This window comes from Carassius auratus, chromosome 13 (assembly GCF_003368295.1).
Source record: "Carassius auratus strain Wakin chromosome 13, ASM336829v1, whole genome shotgun sequence".
Classification (NCBI taxonomy): domain Eukaryota; kingdom Metazoa; phylum Chordata; class Actinopteri; order Cypriniformes; family Cyprinidae; genus Carassius; species Carassius auratus.
The window spans coordinates 16862951-16881733 of record NC_039255.1 but is presented as its reverse complement, the minus strand read 5'-3'; the positions used below and the strand labels follow the sequence as shown (position 1 = coordinate 16881733).

At 35.9% G+C, this 18783-nt stretch overlaps 1 protein-coding gene across 1 annotated transcript; it reads right to left on the bottom strand.

Moving 5' to 3' along the window:
- Positions 1–2185: 2185 nt before the first annotated feature.
- LOC113112884 (protein FAM204A) lies at positions 2186–16874 on the bottom strand. Its single transcript, XM_026278791.1, has 8 exons — positions 16816–16874; positions 16400–16685; positions 16120–16207; positions 15733–15766; positions 14579–14681; positions 12083–12172; positions 2829–2938; positions 2186–2432 (listed from the first exon to the last, which is right to left on the bottom strand). The coding sequence occupies exons 2-8, from the start codon at positions 16628–16630 to the stop codon at positions 2381–2383; spliced, it is 708 nt and encodes a 235-aa protein (XP_026134576.1). The 5' UTR covers positions 16631–16685; positions 16816–16874; the 3' UTR covers positions 2186–2380.
- Between the last annotated feature and the right edge of the window lie 1909 nt (positions 16875–18783).

Here is an 18783-nt window from a genome sequence, read left to right as displayed (position 1 = left end):
GGTGTAATTAGCACCTCACAGGTGACGACATCTGCCCTCCTTAAACACAAAAAGACTGAGATGACTAATGGTAGACTGATGAGATGTGGTTTAGCCTTGGACATGTTCTAAACACATTCGGAGATGTTTGTGATTTGTGGAAGCATGAGTTATTGAAATATGCATAAATCAAGGCAAGTTTAATAAAAATACTGTAAAGCTTTACAGAGCTATCTGATTACAAAATCCCAATTTGAATTAGATAATTACCAGATATAAATGATATGGAATGTTCATATACTGAAGATTAACACTACATCTGAATATGCATACACTAGAAAGGTTCGGGGTATTTTGTTGCTCACTAATTCATTTAATCAGAAATCAAGTAAAACAGAGGTGAATTTATAATATCATTTTTCTATTGTATTATTTTCTATGAATGCAACCCTGAATTTTCAGTGTCACATGATCCTTCAAAAAAGAAAAGAAAAACAAATTGAGGGAATAAAAATGAAGGGATTACATTAAAGATCAAACAAACAACATTTAGTTGTGATTTTTATTTCTTTTTTTAATCAATTATTGTCAAACAACATTGTTGGGTTCTTCATCAAATTCACCTCATAGTGCGACAGTTTAGATGTATTTTTTTCTTTGGAGAATTTCATTCTTTGTGGTCAATAAATATCTAACAGAACTTAAGAAAATTCTTATTTTTATTTATTTAATTTTTTCAATGTATCCAGATCTAGATACTTCAGAATAAATTCTGAAAGACTTTTATCAAAAAGAATAATTGGAAACACTGGCCTGTAAATGTCTACTCTGGACGTTATCATTTTTCACAACACTGGACGCAACAGAGCAACCATGGCAAATCCATTTGTCTTGCATATCAGAAGTAGCGCAGACACTTGGAAACAGAACGTCAGAAACAGAACGAAGCATCAGTTTACTGTCGGGGATTTGTCATGTTGCATCGCCTCGTGCCACACCACATCCAGTGTAGAGAGAATCACTGATTATAATGGGTTCTACTGTCTTCTAGATCCTTGCATCTGCTGTGGACACTGTTTAACACAATTTGAGTGATATACTAAAGAAGGCATTTACAATAGAGCGGTGTTTTACTTTCAGTGAGAGTATATGTGGTAACTGGCAGGGCTGAAACCACACACCTTGCCTTGAGGCAGCACTGACAAGTTTGTGCTACAGTTGTCTGTTGGGTGTTTATGTCAAAGCCCTAAAATTACAGATGCCACCGCCTCAAGGCCAGCAGAGCATAAATCAAGGGAGTGAGTTTCCACATTCCCGCTAATGACCTCACGAGGGGGAGGAGGTTGGAGGGAGGGATGTTTAAAAAAAAAAAAAAAAGGTGCTAGGTATTAAGAATAATCATGCAAAAAAAAAAAAATAAATGCAATAAAATTATTCTAAAACTTATATCATTATTTATTTACCCGTATCGTGTTTTGTTGTGTGTTTGTTATTTTCAACATAAGGAAAGCCAATAACACATCTTCAGAAAGGTTTGGAAAATGAAATATGGATATGGATTACTTCTATTATGTTTCACGGGTTTTTGTTGTGCATTTTACGGAAATGAGCAGCATTAACATTTTTTAAAGCTTCTTCTTTTGAGCTCCTTGGAGTAAAGGAAAAAAATCCAGGTTTGGGAGAAATTCCAACAACATTTTCTTTTTACGTTTTTGGTCAACTATTTGTTTAAATTAATTATATCAATAGAATAATATCTATACATTCTATACGGAAACAAAGACATTTCAAATTTGTAAAGTGCAGTCAACTGAGAAACTGAGAAAAATGTGGAGTGTTTATGGGAATCCTCTCGAAGATGCATCATGTGTTGAGTTCTTTCGCCTTTCTCCCTCACACAGTCATCTCACACTCGCACCCGACTAAACTCCTCGTTTATGACTGCTCAAACCTCCTTACAGCCTACAAATTTCATTTTGCCCAGGCAAATCCTATTGCATATTATCCTGTACATTGCATTAGACCCCTAATCTCTCCTTTCTCTTCTCTCGCTCCATACCTCCGTGGAAGAAAATAAGCGGCTCCTGATTAACCCACTTATGGCAGTAAATAAATGGTGTGCACAGCTGTATGCGCCAGATTTAATTATAAGTAAAAAAAGAAGAAAAAAAAAAAAATACACACAATAATGACCAATCAAACAATATTGGTGTGCTTATGGAATTTATTTAGCTACATAAAAAAAGACTGACCAAAAAAAAAAAAAAAAGTGATTCAGAGAGAAATAAAATGTTAAATTACAGAAAGGACATTTGAATGCATTAATACTGTACTATAAAAAAATTACCTCTATAAACAATTATCAACATGCCAAATCTTTACTCATCAACTGAAGTGAATTTCACATGAATCCCATATTGCTTTTGGTTTCCCATCTTTTCTTTGCTTCAAACCTAAAAAAAAACAAAATGTGAACAAATTTGACAAATTTGACTCAAAATAATCTGGAATAAAAAAATACATTAAAAATGCAATACAGAGATACAGATTTGTTTGGATAAATATGATTGCATATAATTGCAGGCAATGCAAAAACTGAATCTGGAAAGTATAATCATTGCTCTAAGCTCACAATGGGCATTCAGAGACCCTCTGAAGGGACTGACTGACCAAAAAGATAAGCAGCATCCAAATACTCAAGCTCTAGCGAATACACACGAGTTTAGACACAGCAGCATGACCAGAAAAGAGGGGACATTTAAAGTGTGAAATGCAGAGTGACTTAATGAAACTGCAGGGTATCAGCAGCAGGGACGAAGAGAAGAAGAAGAAAAAAAAAGACAACAAACCCCCAAGCGATTTGCTTCCTCCTTTTTCGGGCTGCCCTGGAAGCCTCCGCTTCCTCTTTGGTGCGGGCGAAGTCACGGCAATCGGCGGCTTGTGCGATTTTCACGGCCAGCTATTGAGAAGGAGACAGAGACAAGCTCAATTAGCAGGAGAAAATCAGTCTGCCTGGCAAACCTCACCAGTCCTGCCAGTGCGTCAAGAAGGTGCTCGAAGAATGCCTCCGGTTCATATCTTCATCACAGCGAGGATGGCAGCACAGATGGACACACACATGCTCGAGTTAAAAAAAAAAAAAATGAATTTGCTGTTCATAGATAGAAGTAGGGCACCCAACCCTCTGTTTCACCACTCAGCAAGGATGTGCATAATTAATGTTATTATCTCACATACTTAATCTGTTCATCTAAAGAGGACCTTTAATTCTGAAAACTGCAGTGCACGCACTTAGGATGGCTAAATGAACGGAGGAGGCGAGAGGCGCATGTCGGCGGTATCAGTGAGGGGAAATGTGTGTGGTGTGGCTAGATTAATTCCAATAGCCAGAGTGACACAGAGGGCTCAGGAAACAAAAGGAGAGTCCGGGCCTCTTCCATCACTCCTGGGATGGGTTTATTATTGGACCGCAAGAAACTCTGATAAACACTTGGACAAATCATAACCCCCCCCACCCCCATTTTTCTATCCACTGCTTTTCCCTCGACTCCACTGTATTTATTAAGTAATTCTTTAGAACAGGGAAAGAAAACAATCAGAGGGGAAAAAAAAAAACTAAGTTGGTAATGAGGAAATGTGCCACCATTTGTAGGCTCGGAAAAACCTGGAGAGAGCAAGAGAGTGAAAAAAAAAACTGTTTCTATTTTAATTAAGTGGGATAAACTTTATTAGAAAGACTGAAACTAAAATATCTCCTAATGCATGCTGGGATTAGGCAGGTCAGAGCGAGCAGGAAGGAGAAATTAAACTCTAAAGGCTTTTTATCGCCATATTTCAGGAACCAAGGGTGTAAAATGTTCTAATTTGGGATACATTAAAAGCCATAAAGGTCTTTCAAAAAGATTAATGGTACTTTGCTTGGATTTAAGATAAGGCCTTTAGCAGGCTGAGAGAGCGGGGTTCCGGCTGGGCCCTGAAGGCATTCATCTATACAGGCACTTGGAAGATTTGTAAACGCGTCTGCATAACCTGAAGCTAACACACTATGACAGTTTTTTTAAATCCTTGCCATTTTTTTTTTCTAGGTTTTAAGAGCCATAAATCATGTTTTCTAGCAAGACAGCGCGGAGAGGGAAATTATAATGGGTGATCATTCCCATGTTTAGCGCAGATCCGCTGGCAGATAATTCACACCAGGGTGTTTTTGGAGAGGTGTGTTTAAACGGAATAGGTGCTGAAGCTATCGCGAGCAGAAAAGAACGTGCAGATCGCAAAAGCTTTATTTAAAATATATACATATAATAATGTCATGGGTAAAAAGCAGCATTTTGAGACAACAAAACAGGATTTTTTTTTTTGCTGTCTAGGGGTTTAAATCTTCAGATTTATCTGTGTTTTCGACACAAGGATTACCCACATCCACTCCAGCGTTAACCAAATTTAGCCCCCGCCACCAAAATAAAGCCCCCCTTCACTCTTTCAGCCGGGACACCACAATTTTCACACACATTACTATATTCAAAACATTAAAGGTCTTAATTATTATTATTATTATTTTTCTTTAAATCAGTCCAGTCTACTATCCACGATTGTCTTTACTGGGGCTCAACATTAATATCAAGCAAGTTACCTAGCAGACAGAACAGATCAAAGAGACAAAAAAAGCTCTCAAACGTCTGATTAATCAAGCCTTGGCAAACAGCTTATTTCTTTTAGCCTGCATGCAAGTATGAAAATGAGATTGGGAGCGCAGTACATTGTGGAGATTTGTTCATTCTTATCAGAACAAAGCCGGCGGCAGCTTATTTCATGGATCACTGGCACTGTCATCAGTGTAGCGCAGAGCAGGTGACGGCACTTCTTTCTGTGGCGATAACAAAATTAGCAAAAAGTCGGCACAAATTAGCCTCTCATATTTTCCGTAATATGACATTATTTTTCATTTACTTTTTTTTATCCACTTTTCATGATTTTCCCTCCTTTTTCATCCTTGTCCCCCTCCTTTTCCCTCTTGTGACTTAGTGCCAAATCCTTTCACATCAAATGCAGGGCACAGAGAAAAAAAATGAAGGGCGGGAAAAAAATGGAACAAAAATCACAACCCCCCCCCCCCAAAACAAAACAAAAATTACAAGTGGGCCGGGGGGTGGGGTGTGTTTGGGGTAACATTCACAACAAAAAGTGCTTGTGCTCTTTGTTCTAGGTAGTCACACTAAACCTTCCCATATCTCGGTAAGAATTACATTCAGTGTATTTCCATGTACCTTTCTTCTCTCCTCTTTATAGGTATTGTGTGGCATTTACGCCAGTCCTTGGCAAAGCCTTATTCAATGCTGGGTTTATTAAGCACCATTACATGATATGACCTTTGAAAGGTCTGTGAGGGACTGCTCAGCACTGTAACTACAACGAAGGGCCACTAGGTGGATGAAGCCAACAGCGCTGCAAAACCCAGTTGGTAATGTATAGAAGATCATCAACTGCCACGGCAAATGCTGTAAAGTAGATTAAAAGCAAATTAACGTTCAATATAAATGTTTTGCATAAATTAACAATGCTATCTTGTTATCTGATTTCAAAGTGCTGTTCATTCGTTATAATTTTGCAATTTTTGAGCCTTCCACAAATATATGAAAACGGTTGCAAACTATATGACGATGGTGGCTTGCAAATTTGAAATAAATAAAAAAATATGCTATGTGAAAAAAAAATCTAGTGATTCCCTTGCAGCTGTTTAAAATAGGTTTTAAATTAATTCTGGAGCTTGCATTTGTAACCCATAGCTGTCTCACTCACACCCACATACCGAAAAAGCAAGGGTTGCAAACAATTAAAACTCAGCACCTACAGTTCTATACTAGCTTATACAATAATTGCACATAACATTCACTTTGTAAAATAAGTGAAACACAAACACTTAAGTCGACTAATGTAAGACTGGAATAAGTATCCAGGTTAAGGTTGTTTATGGGTAGTTTGTACTTATAATTCTTAATAAATGCTACTAGCTCAGTTTTGTAATTTCCCTCTTCAAAATGTATAAGATGTGGACATGACCAGTTTAATTAAAGTTAGGTTGAACTGATTTTTCAACTAGATTTGTATTGTCACACTGTCTGTATGTAAGTAAATTAACAATGTGCATTATTTCTCTGTGTTACCTGTACCAAGATACACCTGTTTATTTGTCAGCATGAAGACGTAAAATGCATAATCTAGTGGACAGATGATCGTACTTGCACAATTTTGTATCCCAGATAGTCTGATCGAGCCCATTGCATTTGTGGGTGCTGAAAATGACCTTTTTTTTTACCACAGTGCTTTTTCTCAGTTTTCTCTTGTTGTGTAGCGCCAATTTAACACTAAATGAATACATAAATAAATAGAATTCCACTTACATGAGAATATTACATAATTATATAATTTTCCCAATGCATAGTGAACACTTTTTCATTTTTGAGAACTAATCTTCTCACATTTATTTAAATTAACATTACCAATAAATCAATAAAATCATCATTTTGTTTTACCATGCCAAATGGGTTCAGTTTAAATGGCTTGTAATAATCACAGCTTGCATCAAAACAATGCCAAGGGAAATGGCAAGAAAACCACTGAATTGCCTGAATGAAAAGAAACAGGCCACGCTCCCGGGACAATACCCTGTGTCATCTACACTAAAGCGGAGGAGACCAAATCCGCTCAACAAAAGTGACATATTGAGAGTCCTACACTTGATATCCTTGTATACAGTGAAAGATCCTGTTAACATAGCTTATCAGTCTCAAGGGGGAGGTGAGGGAAATAAGACAAGGAGTTCCTGTAATCTTGCCACCAACTTGACAAACAGCATTACAAGACATACAGAGAAGCAGCCTCTCTGAGGGGGATCTAGCTGGAAACGCTCTCGGTATAATGCGCTTCTCTATGTTTCAGCCTCAATAATCTGATTCCAGATACATAAGACTGTCATCTTCAGGGAACAAGGGGAGTGGAAAAAAGTCTGAAAGTTCGCTGGCTTTGTGCACATTTCATTATCTTCCCTCTTCTGAGCAGGCAAGGCTTATTAGCAAGCTTTCGACTCGCACTTGCAATAATGTGCCATCAACAGTTTTATAAGCTAATTAGAAAAACAGTTTAATTAATGACTGACTGGCAATAAAATGGCAATCAGAAAAAAAAGGAAACAAGGGTGCTAAGCTTCCACTACCACCAATTAAGGGCTAATTACAAACAAATTATATATGTGTTTTGCTGTGGGCTTTAATTCAGAAAAAATGGCTTTAATTAAATGAGAAAACATGCTAATTAATTAAACAGCAGAAAAAAAAAAAAAATCTACATTGAAAAGTATGCTTTGTCTATCAAGTAATTAATGAAATAGAATAATCCAAGTGAGATTCCCCAGCATTTGATAAAAGCTTAGAACCCATTTCAAAATGAATGGGAAAAAATTTAATGTGAGTCATCTTCAGATATAATAAAAGTTCATTCTGTGATAAATTGCTAATGCTGAAAGAAAATGGAACAAAAAGGAGAGTTTCTGCTTAGCAGTTTTCTTGTTGCCGGAGGGGCTTGCACAGGAAGAAGAGTGTTTCTGTACAGATTGGGATTTGTCGATGAAGAAAGGGGCTAAAATACCTAAACATACAAAAAAATTGTTATGGTGATTAATAATTGGATGAAAAAAATAAATAAATAGACAAACATTATGTTTAATCCAATAAGCCTTAGCAAGCCTGTACAAAAGCACACTAACTTCTTTCATAAAATCTGTCAAAAACATGCATTTTAATTGGATCGGTCTCTACCAATGAGTTAGATCTAGTTGCAATAATGGCTCTTCAAACGGTATGACACCTCCATAAAATACACACAAAGGCAAACTTCCAGAGAACCTTGTCATTAGAGACCTGTTCGTAGTTACTAACACATGCTGCACTTCAAAGCATATTAGAACAAAACCCCAGCTGATTGGTCAGAGATGAAGGCGAATAAAGGAAACGGCAAAGCAACACATTAAGTTGTACTAACGCCAATTCTAATGCATAATCTTGGCTGTGACACAAAGAGCATTTAAGTCACATACTGAAAGGCATATATATGTGTATATGTTAATGAACTCCCGCTCACTCACTCGACTTTTTTGTTTCCTCCAACAACTCCATAGACTGTGTCTCCATCTTTGAATCATTTTCATATTGTCTGACTCCCGGAGAACTTGAAATGGACGCAGCACCCCCCACCACTCAAGACAGAGAAGTCTGCGTTTTGAAGTGGTAATGCGGAGCTAATATTTGTGATCAGGGCAGAGAAAAACTGTAGGAAATAATAAAGTGTGACAGTCCTTTGTTTAGTCTTGCTCAGTTCGTCTTTACCACAGAAACTTAGACTGAAGCTCTGCTATTAAATGTGCTTAGACATATATATACATAGACATATACACATATATACATTATATATATATCTTAGTGTACTTCATATTTTCATAAAGGCAAAATGTTCCTAGCTTTAAGATTTAAGCTTGCTCAGGCACTTTGAACTGGCACCTGTATCTTTTCTTTTGGTTAGAGGGTATGCAGGGAATTTGATAATGCTGTATTTAATTCTGATCAATTAAAAGGCTTTTACCTTCCAAAAGAAGAGTTAAACCTTCTACAGAATATTTGAATATTCTTTTATGAAAGGGAAATCTCAAAAGAACCTTTACTATCCACATTTGTGTTTAAACACCCGGACAAAGATGAAAGCCCACATAATCACACTCTTTTTAGGATAACTTGAAAGAAGGTTTTAACAAATTTGCTTTAATTTGCAGATTAAAGGAAACAGGGAAATTATTATATGATTAAAAAAGCCACACAAGGAAGCAACCGATAATTCCTCTACATTTTAAATGTTTCCAAACAGGAGATTTTTATATATAAAGCATAGAGTTGAGAGCAAAAGAAAAAAAGATTTATTCCAGAGGATAAATTGGTTATGACCAATACAATCCTTCAAGCATAGGCATAATTTATAAAGATCATTCTCGAGGACAAAAACAAGGGCTCAAATAATAACACAAGACCTTTAGTATATCACTGTCTCATTTTGAACACTTTAATTTAACGATGTATTAGCATGTAAACATATTGCATGCTATTTCATATATCAGTAGACACAAATATTATTAGAAGCTTGAAATTGAGGCTTGCCATAGTTGGGATTACTGACTGTTTGGTTGTTCACCGCATTATCTGCAGGAACATTTATCCTGGGCAGAGTGTTCTGTGGCCGCACGGAGTGCCGTGATAATGAATACTAGTCGGATTAGAAATTAGGGCATAAAATGCCTCACTAATATCCAAATCGCCCCCAAGGACCCTTGAAACGGGGCAACATATTTCTCTGTTTATCCAGAGTTAGTGTTATATACACAGTAAATGTTGCATGAAAGAAGGTTAGTTGTGTTGTGATTCAATTAATTCACAAAGAAGAGCAGTGGCCTAATGATTGACACATTGAGCTCTGGTGCTCATATAGGTTATTCTAGTTCAGATCTCGCTCGCAACACTTTCAGATTCAATTCCTCCCTTTCTCTTTCCATCGTTTCCTTTCCTTTCACTACTCTCTTCTAAACAAAAGTGGTGATTGTTACCAAAAAGTGGTGATTGTTGCCAATTAAATGCTGGTGTTTTTACAGAAATGTTATCACATAAATGCAGCCTTGGCAAGCGTCAGACACTTCTTAAAAAATAAAATTAAAAAATCTTACCAACCCCAGACAGACTTTTAAATATTAGTATATAGGTACAGTGGCACTTATATTCAGCCATAATGTATGGCTAACATAACAAATGGTGCAACTCAATGTACCTAAATCTGAAACCCTTCAAATTTCATAAATGATCTTCCATATGTGCAACCTGTTCTATCACTGCACAGCTTAGAATGATGTTACCCTGAACTCTTGATAAATAGTGGAAAATTTCATATTTCATATCCACATCTCCATGAGAGACACTACATCAATAGAGCATGAGGGACTATGTCCAGCAGATGACAAATGCACATTACCTGGCGAGAACTATAATGTACAGTTTTTAGTGGAGAGCAAATACAGCAGCTAACAGTGGCATTACTGCACAGCGACTGCCAGTGTTCTGTCAAAGGCAGACTTCAGCTGTCTGGCTGAGCAAGAGACTCGAGACTGCTAAGTCTGCTGAAATCCACTGATGCTGTAAGAAGCTTTCTGTGACAACATGGTCCTGGTAAGTCAATCAAAGACAGAAGCCATGCAGTTTGTATTTGTGTTTTTACCTGGAAGCCATGCCAAACTAATCACATAACCTGCTAGAATTACTAAAGTAGTGATATTTGATAAAAGGGACTGCCCTTAAACGTTTCAGTGCTGTCAGTTGCAAGCATTTAGACAGCATCTCTGAAATTCTTTACCTGCTTTTGAAGTCTAGATAAACTCTGTGAAGGAATGCTTAAATCTGCCATTCTCAACCAAACAAAAGAAACAAAAGCGAGGGCTGATGTAGACGCGTGGCATCACAATGAAGCCCATGTAATGATGAAATGTTTCTGAGAATGGTTTCCAAAGAAACAGTTAATATGTTTCCGTCTACCTGGGAAAGAAAAAGATAAAACCACAAAGATACTCAGAGATAAGCGTACGTAACATCTGTATGGATTACTGCGTAAAGACTCTCAAAAGAATATTGCTGTTGTTGGCATTACCAGGCAATTTAATGCTTGTTAGGAGCATGATTATAACCTTGCTTTGAACTGATTCAGATCAACAATCAACAGCATCACAATATGATTTCATTAGTGTGGAGTAAATGGTGTAATTTTCACATTTACACCAAGAGAACAGAAGCTGTAATTGATTACGTAGGAAACTCATATTTGAGGTTAACATGATTAACGCTGCTCCTCCCAATTAGATGGATGGGAGAGCTTTATCGAAGCATGACCTTTTATCACCAATAAAACTACAAAATGAATCTTAATAGAAAATTAATTATTGCTGAAAATGAAAACACGTTTAAAAACAGGAATAGCTTCGGCTGCAGTATGAAAAAAAAAAAGTCAAAGAAAATTATCACAAAAAAGGACTTAAAGAATGAGTCCTACAAACCATTTAGTTAACCTAAATATAAAGTTAATAACAAAGATTAATTTGCACTTTTTGCAATGTATCATAATGAAATTTCAACATGAAATAAAGCTTGTTTACTGCGTGTGTGCAGACTGAGACCTGTTATAAAAACCCCAACAACACAATACAATAAAAAAAAGAAGAGTATTTGCACAATTGTTCTATTGTCAGACCACTTTTGTAGTAAAAAACACACAGTTTGGGGCAAAGTGATGATATATGCATGATATTTGCAAAAAAAAAAAACATCTAAAAAAAATCATGTTATCTTTAAAAATGCTTCAACTTCATCTAATGTATATGCAAGTGGAAACACGCACCCAAACCTTTTCTGTACTAAACTGTTTAAGGTTGACAGTGAACATCAATTCCATGCAGTAATACTGAAATCAAAGCTTAGGCCGGAATTTAGTGGAATGCATTTCAGATTCCATTGAATCAAAGTTGCGAGGCTTAAAAATATTGCCCGCTATGATTGCCCCAACTTCAGAAAAGTTGAATGTCTTTTTAACTGCAATTACAGCTGTGCGAATGTTAAATTTTCTGCCAAATTAGCTTCGAAGCGCTTGATCCTATGTCCATTCCTAAAATGTGTCTTTTTAAAACTGCAGGCACTGTATTTAGGTATGAGCTCACTTCAAAGGTGCAAAACTGGCACCTTGAAAATGTTTTAGTGCTCGGGTTGAAAGCATTGTAGCCTTCATTAAAAGGCAGAACCGAAAGTTCTATAGACACTGCCTTACTTCAAACTGGGGGAGGGCTTTCCATTAACTTTAGTGTAAAAGGGTTGCAAGACTTTCTGCCCAAGTCGAATGATGTGTATGTGTGTGTGTGTGTGTGTGTGTGTGTGTTTGTAGCCTGTGTCTTTGCAGGCAAAATGGCCACAGACCCATTAGCTCAATTTGTCACAGTTGAAGCGCCCCCCCGAGATGGCTTATCAGGGAAACATACCTCTCGAGTAGCAAGTCTGTCACTCAGTTCTTCCGCCTTCCCACAGTCCCCTTCAGCAATGGCACTCTCTATGCTCTTTTCCAGGCCTGACTGAAGATGAGAAGGAGGGAAATAAAATGAAGTGATTTTCCAAAAAAAAAAAAAAAAATCAAAGAGTAACTTAAAAACTCCCCCAGGCATTTCTTTTTAAAATGATTGCCATTACAACAAATATGTAGATTTCCTCTCATAAATGAAAATCGTTGGTTGATTAAATATTAGGCAAAAAAATCTGTCTAGCCACAGGAGGTTACCACACATAAATGTTGGTCTTTAATTAGATATTTCCATCAAAGCAGCAGGACTGGTGGAGCAGAGCTCTCTGTCTGCTACTATGGATCTCCATAAGACAAAGACAATATTTTCATTTTCTACAAGTTTCAAAAAATTCTAGATGTGTTTGTTGCTCTTATGGGCAAAAAAAAAAAAAAGTTGTGAAAACCCAACAATACATGTATGAACATCCTGATGTAATTTATTCCTGAGCTAATGTATATTCCATATTCTGATTTCAGGAATGGCCATATAATATTCATTCTGCTTAGGTAAACATTTCAGAGGGACTGTTCCAATCAGCCTCGCTCACAACTCTATTAAATTGTATTTTCACAGCATATGCTCAGCCCTTTAATAGTGTTTAATCCAAAATAGATATAGCCTTTGAAAGTGAGGGAAAATGGGGCAGCAGAGCGGCCTAATTTAACAGGACAACTGGATAGATATATAATCAAAACAATATTTTAACTCAATAACCCAAAATTTTAACTTGCTAATGCTAAATTATTTGAACTCAGCGCTACATGATATGGACAATTGAACTAGCAGTGTTTCCCTGCTTAAAACAAATTACATTTGCCAACATTCTGCTTACATGACAATTAAAAAAATAGCGGCAAAAACTGTTTTAAGTTAATGCTGCAGAATGAATGCATGCAAAATTGGCTTGAAGTTACAAATGAATTAGTTCTGTTTACAAAGCTTTTCACTAAAAGAGACTTATTTATAGAAAATGTAATCAGGAAATTCCTGCATGACGAAATTCAATTATGAATATGTGCCAATGTACAAAGTCAGCTTTCTTGAAATCATGCCTCGTTCTATTACATATTCTGCTCTCATCTCACAAAGTACAGGTCAAAATCATATACTGCAAAAAAAGATGTATTGCTTTAAATGAAACTGAGCTGAATGATATCCAAGTCAACCTGTGCAGACACCACAGACCAACATCCATTGCTGCTAACAGCTACAATGACATAAAAGCAATGCTGATATGGTGATTTAAATGTCTGTTTGCAAATATGTTTTTATGCAGACAAAGGAAGTAAATTACTATTTGTGTTTCAACACAATGCAGTCATATGTGCACACTATAAGCAAAGGCATAATGGTGATTCATCCACTAAGGGCACTTTTCCCTGTTATTAATTTAAAGAAAACAATATATTATAATAAAATGCATTATAGTAGCTTTTTAATGGTGTAATGGCTCTTAAATGTTGCAGTCTAGCTTGCACTTTAAAAATAAAATAAATCAAGTTTTCAGTTCATATGTTTGAAAATCTGAAATGTTTTTATCTTGACCAAACCAAACAGTATTTGAGAACTTTTAATGTTAAAATTCTCAAATATGAAAAATAATAATAATATATCATTACACTCACATGTCAGTTTCCAAAATCCATTAACATGGGAAAAATGTTTAAATACAGTTTGGAGAAGTTTCAATTTTCAAGATTTCAAATCGTCTCAAGTGCCACTAACAAAACGATCACCCATTAAAATTAAATTAAGCATTTGTCTGTAATTATATGTGATATGGAAGTGCTATGAAACAAACAAAGATTCTACTGCAACATTTTTAACAAAATGTGAAACTCAAAGAAGCTGATATAATCCAACTTCACTCTGCTAAAAATGGTCCATTTACGGAGGACAAATAAAGGTAAATGCTGTTTTATTATTATTGTTTATGCTGCTCTACAACATGTAATGGACTTTCAGCATCAGAGTGGGAAAAATCTTCATGTCATATTTGTTATAGAAGCTGTCCAGTGTATTTGATTTGCAAGCATTCCCCTCCCTATCACTGAATTACAGCATTACAGAGAGCTCTCGACTCCATTGTGCTGTGGCTTTCAATGGGAAAATCCACCTCATATAAGAAATATTAAACACCAACCAGAACAGACAGTGCAGCTACATCCTTATGTCAAGATTAAGGTAATCTCATCATTAAATATAATATGATCTATTCTGTTATGCTCAGTGTCATGCAGAAGAAAAGACGCCTCCTCGCTCTGTCTTTCACATTTGATAGAGGAAACAATTACGAGTCACACATACAGTAGGCACAGAACAGAGAGAGGCTGTGGGATAAAAATTCTTTGAGCTTCTGAGTGGAATTAGGACACCCACAGAGTGGAAGAGGAAGACGGCGGAGGAAATCATTGTTACCATGAGAGGAGGTCTGCTACAAGGAGGCGGCTTGAGTCTATCATTGATGCCAAAATACTGCGTGAGCTCCTTCCAGTGCTCCTCCCGTTTCTCTTCAGGCTCCCTGGGCAAAGACACAGAAGGACAGGTCTTTCTTTTTTATTTTTGTTATTATTCACTCCAGGACTAGCATGTATACTTTGTGAGATTCATTTATTTCTCCACACATCCCTTTTTGCTATAACTGGTGGATTACAGAGCCATTGGGAATATATGTGTGTTCAGTGACATAGGCAGGAGGTGTCAAATATGAAGAATGTTGTATTAGAATTAGTTCCCCTCCTTATCCCTGAAGGTTGAAATGACCTGAACATATATATAAAAAAATAAAAAAATGAAGCATCATGCAACTGCTGATTCTGTAAAAAAAAAAAAAAATTAACATACACTAAACAACTATGTATCACACACTACCAGACTTTTCAAGTGGTTCCAAACACAAAAACGTGTGCCTTGTTGCTTGGAGATGCATGACATATGAAAACACTATGTGCTCTAAAATCGGCTCAAAATACCAAACTTGTTTGATATTCTCCGACTGGGTAGAATCAAAGTCTAACAATACAAAACAGAGTCTGTGCCCATCATACACTACGATTTCATCTTAATCTGTCGATTCAAATCTGTAGATTGTGGCAAAAATCTGTGCAAAAGTTGTGTAGCATATTCCAGCCTACCTTTGCATTTTTTGTTGTTGTTGTTTTTTTTGTTTTTTTTGGAATGTATGATTGTGAATTTACTTCATATCACATCGTGTTTACTTTAGATAAGAGGAAATGCGATATTTCTGCCATCAATCAACAAATATATTATTTCAGAAGTATATTTAAATTTAAAATCATCATATAAACTTCAGAATAAAATGGGAGGAGAGTTCACTGCCCTGATATTAATGAGTTATTCAGTATATATTAACCTCACCACCGGAAAAACTCATTTAAAAACTGCATAAGGCCTAAGAACATGTGTTTCAGCCTCAAGCTGTTTACAATACACAACATCTCTCATAGTCTTTTTCATGACCTGCTGAATAATATACTGATGCTTTGATGGAATGATCTATTATGGAAATCATCATCAATTGTCTCGGAGCAAACCATAACTGTCCATCATACCTTTCCTGCTCAGTATCACAATTCTGTGTCCTGCCTGTTTGAGGTGTAAAAAAGAAAATATGTTAATACATTGCGTATAAAAAAAGTTATGTACAAGCATTATGGCAAATGAGATTGTGTAATTAATCTCCTCAAACAATGATGCCCGTGGATTAAATTAGTTCTAGTGTAGTAAATCCTACTGGACACCCACGTTTAACCCCAACAACCAAACAAAGTGCTTGGCATTGTGACTGCAAGAGAAATTCCTTTCAAAACACAAATCAACTGAGCTGTACTAATTGTTATGAATGCATTGAAATGAATAAATAGGATATTGTTAACATCAGTAGAAATAATATAGAAGAAGAGCATGGAAAGGTAATGAGAACAACTTTTTATAATGACCTTTCTTGTGGCGCCTTTTCCTTTTCCGCTTTGTTTGTGGCTCCTTCATTCTCTGATCATCTTTTGCTTTCTGGAGCTCTTTGAACTTCTGCAACAATAACAAAAAAAAAAAAAAAATGCATACTGACATAATGATATTAAAATAAATTCTGAATGAACAAACAGCAACTTGCTTTGTTTATATTGTAGAGAGATTAACTGTTTACTGCCCAATTAGATCAATAACACATCATTTGATCACTGCAAGATCTGCACTCATAACTACAGCCGATCCACGTACTTGCCACTTATCCAAGGAAACTCCAGGAAGACAATCATCCCCAAAAGCATCATTGTGCAGACCAGTTTTTGTGTTATTACATTGAACATGTGCACAAGCTGAATGAGACTCTGTGTCTGACTGACGTGAGAGCTGCTCGCCTTGTCTGTCTTCTGCTGCTTCCCCTTCATCAGCATCATCCGAGCTCAGGTCAGCCTCAGTGAGACCCGGCGGCAAGAGTCCACTGTACATCTTACATTTGGCAAATCATCCAACACGTGAATATTGTTGACGTCCGCATTATCCTCTGCCATGAAAAAAAAAAAACCGCGCCGATTTTGTTTAAAGAAAAAAAATATTATTAAACGCTACAGATGACTGATTTAACAATATCATAATATATGAAAGTACTACACTAACAACAGCATAACGCTTACCTTTGCAGACTGTATTTCCGCATTTTGAACATAGAGCTTGATTATTGGATCGGTGGAGGAGCAACAGCTGTAAGAGAAACGCTGATTGGTCACTTGGATCTATTATGAAACGTGACCCTCCACTTACAACTAACTACTACATAAATTATTTTAAATCTACTCTAAATAGACAAATGGATAAATGCTTCACTACGGTCTTTTACAAATTATAATTTGAAAATCAATTAAATATGAAGATTATATATTATATGAAGTACTGGTCTATGTTTAACATTTATTCCTCTAAAACAATTGGTTTGTTATTTCTGGTGATAAATTTGTTACAACTTAACAACCAAAACTAACTGTATGCCTACTATAGGCCAATTAATGCAGTAGCACCACATTTTAAGGTAGGAATGAGTAAACAAATGCAAACATAGTTGTATGCCAGTTCAGCAATTTATATATATATATATATATATATATATATATATATATATATATATATATATATATATATATATATATATATATATATATATATATATTTACAAATGGCAAACTAAAACACAATTGCTCATGTTCTCCAGAGTGATAAGAATGCTCTTGTATGAGCAATGTCTCCCAATTTATTCAGACAGCTGAGGGCATCACCACATTATCATTCAAATGATTAGCATGCTAATCTTGTTTAGCCTGTGGCCTTGGCAGACGAAAAACACTGGTGCTTAAATTGCTTATTTATATCAAATAACATCAGTTTTCTGTTTTGTTGCTAAATAGTGGGCTTAGTGCCTAATTGCAAAACCACCTATTTACTTAAATGATTTATTTAGCGTGCACAGATTCGGGGGCAACAAGCTCATTTGTATTGTCCTAATGTCAGAGATTTTCATCAATATAATTTCTGCTTGCTATGCCTCCAGCGAGGGTGCCACTAGTTTTGAATGTGCCTAACAATTTATCTCTTTTGCTCTTTCTCATTTGCTTTTTGCATTTGCTCCTCCTCTCTCTCTCTCTCTCTCTCTCTCTCTCTCTCTCATTTGTCCCTCTCACTCTCTCTATCTTGGTCTCTACATGTATGTTCTGAACATGTAGTGATGGAGGAATGCTCCTCATTTGTGCGCACTGCCTCTTTAGTTGAGTTTATGATAACCTTAACCTTCAGTAAGTATTTATTGATCTTTTATGCCTATGCACTTATGGGGTGGATTATATAGGGGAAAACACCTCAATTTCCAAAGAGGCCCAAACTGAGCAAAAATATGATGCAGCTTATAAGGCCAAGATGAAATTCAGATTGTTTGTAATATAAATCAATATTATATTTATAACAGTGTATACTACTTTCATAAAAATAAACATTATCTCCCCAAAATACGTTGATTATATTTAGATACTTAGTTTTAAGATTAACGCTATCCAATTTAAGTTGTGATGGGCAAAACATATGCAATACAATGATAACTGAGAGATGGAATAATAACCTTCAAAATTATTTTCTGAAAATGAAATTATGATTTATGGATAATTAAGTAAACCTAAGTTGCTTCAGTCCAGTAAATGTTAAATAAAGATTTCACAGCAAAAAGTCATGTAACATGGCCTAAGGGTGGACATTTTAAGAATTATACCTAAATGGTTTTTACTTGCTAAAGAAGTATACACTATAAATCAAATCCAGCAAAGTTTTCACCATTCTGATAATTTAGAGGTTGAATAAATTCATGATACTCTAGGCCTTACAGGGTTAAGTATATGTTGTATTTGTTGGTTATTGTATGTCCTTAAAAACATAAATTTCATCCAACATCAAGAATTTTAAGTTAACATGACACGATAGGGCTTAAGTCAGCAAGATAAATTAAACATCACTCTACATATAGCCCATATCCTCTCCATTGCTAACTGATACCACCCGCCCCAAAGTTAATACCAATTTAATTATGTATGTGACAACTCACTGTCAAAGTCAACTAGAACTTT